The following is a 1,393-nucleotide window of genomic DNA, read 5'->3' on the forward strand; positions in this document are numbered from 1 at the left end:
AACCTTGTGTTTTAGAGAGAGATTTATAAATAAAGCTAAAAATTGAATACTTTATAGGACAATTCATATTAATCCCCTTGATTGTATATTATTCTTTTAGCGTTTTTTAGCACCTTAATGATGTCAAAATTAAACAATATTGGGTTTGTTGGATTCATCTTATTGAGGAGCTCAGTATGATTATAAACATGTAAGATTTAAGATCATTTGTTCATCCAAATAATATAATGAAGTTTCTAATTATGATTCAAATGCTTGATGTAGGCTCATTAGGACTCCAATTGGATTATTTTTTATGTTGATGAGTTATTCTTATCGAGATATTAAAGCTCGAATATAAAATTGCATAAATTCAAAGTTTATATATTTCAAAATATAATTTAGAAGTTTTTAATCTGAATATTGCATTGAAATTTGTGCTTGATGTAGGGAAATTTTAAAAGTAACATGCCTAAAATGTACATATAAATTAATCTTTAAGGCCTTATAAACACAAAATAGAGTGAAGATTGATATATTAAATTATTTATCATTATAACTCTGCAGCTTTATGGGAGTCGTGTTTTGTCACTGTGCAGGTGGTCACACTCTTGGAGTAGCAAGGTGCTCATCTTTCAAGAACCGCCTCAGCCAATTCGACCCCACCCACCAACAGGACCCGAGTTTGGACCCCAGCTTCGCCAAATTCCTCTCACAGAAATGCCTGGCGGGTGACAATACGGCGGTGGCCTTTGATGCCTCTCCCAACATTTTCGACAATAATTACTTCAACACCATTCAAAGAGGAGCTGGGCTTCTGTTCTCCGACCAGGCCCTCTTTAACAGCCCAATGATCCGAGGCCTGGTCAATCTGTACAGCATGGACCGGGCCTTATTTTCATTTGATTTCCAACAAGCTCTTGTCAAGATGGGCTTGCTTGATGTCAAAGAGGATGATGAGGGAGAGATTAGGCTGAACTGCCATAGGATTAATTAACTAATTCGGTTGCTTAATCTAGTTGTTAAGCTTTGTTAGATGAAGGAAAAAAAATCATAAACCAAATTTTTAGTTTGAATAAATTTAAAGCTCTCGAATATATCTTTATTTCATTTCAAAATAAAATTAAAATTATAGATTCATTTAAATTAATTTATATCTTGAATATATCTTTATCTTGACATTATTTACATAATAATCAAATTTCAATTCAAATCTATAAATGAGTCATAACTTAATTTTTTACACTAAGATTAAATCTCATAAATTTTCAATTATTAAAAAATAAAAGTAAAAAAGATTGAATTGGTCTCCTTAACTTTTTTTTTTAATGATAAAAATAATATCTAACTATCTAAAAGAATTAATTTGATGACAAAATTAGTCATTTATTTTCTATTTAAAAATTAAAAGATT

The 1,393-nt window shown here is 30.3% G+C and overlaps 1 protein-coding gene across 1 annotated transcript; it reads left to right on the forward strand.

The window, feature by feature from the left end:
- Window positions 1-546: 546 nt before the first annotated feature.
- Window positions 547-976, forward strand: LOC110094565 (peroxidase 47-like; the record flags this gene model as incomplete). The annotated part of the gene is made up of 1 exon (XM_020819829.1): window positions 547-976. A coding segment is annotated over one exon (430 nt), but the record flags the coding sequence as incomplete, so codon positions are not given.
- Window positions 977-1,393: the final 417 nt, after the last annotated feature.

This window comes from Dendrobium catenatum, unplaced genomic scaffold (genome assembly GCF_001605985.2).
Source record: "Dendrobium catenatum unplaced genomic scaffold, ASM160598v2 original_scaffold_154451, whole genome shotgun sequence".
Classification (NCBI taxonomy): domain Eukaryota; kingdom Viridiplantae; phylum Streptophyta; class Magnoliopsida; order Asparagales; family Orchidaceae; genus Dendrobium; species Dendrobium catenatum.